The following is a 2,219-nucleotide window of genomic DNA, read 5'->3' as shown; positions in this document are numbered from 1 at the left end:
TGAGACGGCAGTTGTCTCACGCCAGCAGATGCTGCAGCCACATGAACACACCAAGGAATGAAAAGACTAAATCATTATAGTAACTTTTTTTTTAAACCAATTATAAGATGAGGATGAACTTTTTGCTAGTGTGTTTGTTTTTCTGAAATTAACTTTATCCTGAGCATTGAATTATGAAAATATATATTGATACAATTTCTGATATTACAATCAAGACAAGCAATCTCAGTGTTTCCCATAATTTAATTATTATAAAATCTAATTGGACAATACAAAAATAATAAACATTCAAATACATAAATAAACATTTAAGGAAGTACTTAGGTTTGTAATGTTACAATGCTAGAAATTGGCAAATCACAGTCACCCAGGAGATAGTCTCTTTTCAGGGTGGACATTTTGTTCACCACTTTAAAGCGAAGGGACCGCTGACTGAGGTCTTCCTCTGAGATACTGTCAAAGAAAAAGTCCTCATTGAAGATAGGATTACGGCTCTTTCTGATGACTGTGCTGCGTTGCTTCTGGACTTTTCCAGGAGCCAGAGAGAGGCTAACGCTGCAGTTGATAATCTTGGGGTCTACAGAGAGAGGATAAAGGCCCTCGGCACTGATCAGTCGAACCCGTAGTCTTTGGTTATCTGGGCAATACTCTGCTGAGAGTCTCAGGCTGCCATCTTTCCCAATGGGTACCATTCTTTCCTTCATTACCCTCTCTCTGTGCAGAGTCAAGTCCATGGGGAAGATGGTTGGCGGTGCCAGGCTGTAGCTGCTGGGCAGGCCTTCAACTAACCCCTCTGATGCCCTCCTCATGACATTGGGGCTATTGTCTGTGGAGCTCCCTTCATCGGTGGACAGGGAATTGTTCCTGGACACCATTGCCTTCCTCATGTTCCTTGACAACAGCAGTTCATGGCTCAGTGCTTTGAAGAGGGAAGACTTGGCAGGGCACCTGGTCAGCAATGGTGAACTGAAAGGAGAGGATTCAGTGGAGGAAGTAGTATCGCTGTCCAGAGTGGCCTGCCAGTTCAGAGTGTACCCTCTCGGGGAAAGCCTGGAGGTTAGGGTGTTAAGGCTGAATGAGGATGGAGAAGAGGAGGGCGAGGTGGAGGGGGAGAGTTTGGAGCACATGCTGGATCGACTCCTGGGCAGCAGCAGGGGAGAGGAGCCAGGATCAGAGTGGAAGAGCGACTCCTTCCTCCTGGTGTGGGGGCTCTCCAGTAAAGTGCAAAAACCATAGCAGGTCTGAGCTTTGGCCAGATGTGGCAGGGATAAGGCAGCCTGGCTCTGGGGATCTGCATTGGTGGTCTCCTCATCACTGCAGCCATCATAGGGGCCCTCATCCACACTCTCCACCTGGATAATGTGCGGGTTGATGGGCTCATGACGTGTCACTTCTATTTCAGGGCTAGCCCTCTCGCAGGGAGGGGCCTTGATAAAGCGAGCAGCTCGGCCCTGCTCCGTATTCTTCATCTCCTGTATGGATGGGATTGTTGGGGGGATGCAGAACTCTGGGATGTTGTCAGGGGTGATGACATTAGGACAAAGGGAAATCCTTTTCAGTTTGTCACTTTTTTCTCCAAACATGATGTCGCCAATTTTAAAGCTGAGTTCTGCTGATGGAATAGGCAGGTTAGATCTCTCCACTGACACACGGATCTTCTCCACCACCCACATGGGTCCACTGAGAGAAATTAGAAATGGCTGTAAAATAAAAAGGATATGATTGTAAGTTGCCGCATTGTGTTCTGAAATCAAACACACACACACAAGAAAGAAAATCAGGTCATAATATCTGCAAATATTAACTTTGCAGGAAGGTTCACTTACCTTATATTCTGAAGATATGAATAATCCACAAGATTATCCTGAATAGGATGGGCTGATAGATCCAGCTAAAAGTTCAGGCTGTTGTGAGAAATCTCCAAGGCTCTCTTCACAGCAGATGGAGGTTCTCTCTTGTCAAGACCCGCACATCTGTGGCTGTTTGAGAGACGCAGACAGTTTAAACGAGGCAAGAACCCAGTGAATCTAACACACGCCCCCTGTGTGGTTCAAACAGGTTCCTCCCTCTCTCCTTGTAGTTCCCATGGAAATATCCAAACCACAACAGACCTCAAAGCCCCTGTCGTAGCCGCTGTACTGTTTAGCAAGATAAGCTTACTACAACTATGGAACAACAGTTCAGAAACAAATGGCAGGCTTTTAATTCACATGTTTGTT

General features: G+C 46.0%; 1 protein-coding gene across 1 annotated transcript; it reads right to left on the bottom strand.

Annotated features, from left to right (window-relative positions):
* Positions 1–223: 223 nt before the first annotated feature.
* c2cd4a (C2 calcium dependent domain containing 4A) lies at positions 224–1,988 on the bottom strand. Its single transcript, XM_051381844.1, has 2 exons — positions 1,827–1,988; positions 224–1,700 (listed from the first exon to the last, which is right to left on the bottom strand). The coding sequence occupies exon 2, from the start codon at positions 1,671–1,673 to the stop codon at positions 321–323; it is 1,353 nt and encodes a 450-aa protein (XP_051237804.1). The 5' UTR covers positions 1,674–1,700; positions 1,827–1,988; the 3' UTR covers positions 224–320.
* Between the last annotated feature and the right edge of the window lie 231 nt (positions 1,989–2,219).

Source organism: Dicentrarchus labrax, unplaced genomic scaffold, assembly GCF_905237075.1.
Source record: "Dicentrarchus labrax unplaced genomic scaffold, dlabrax2021, whole genome shotgun sequence".
Classification (NCBI taxonomy): Eukaryota; Metazoa; Chordata; class Actinopteri; family Moronidae; genus Dicentrarchus; species Dicentrarchus labrax.
Note: the sequence above shows the minus strand (reverse complement) of the source record. Positions and strands in the feature narration are given on the sequence as shown.

What these genes read in the sequence shown, in the direction of transcription:
- c2cd4a (XM_051381844.1), bottom strand. Translation starts at nt 1,673, where the DNA reads ATGTGGGTGGTGGAGAAGATCCGTGTGTCAGTGGAGAGATCTAACCTG.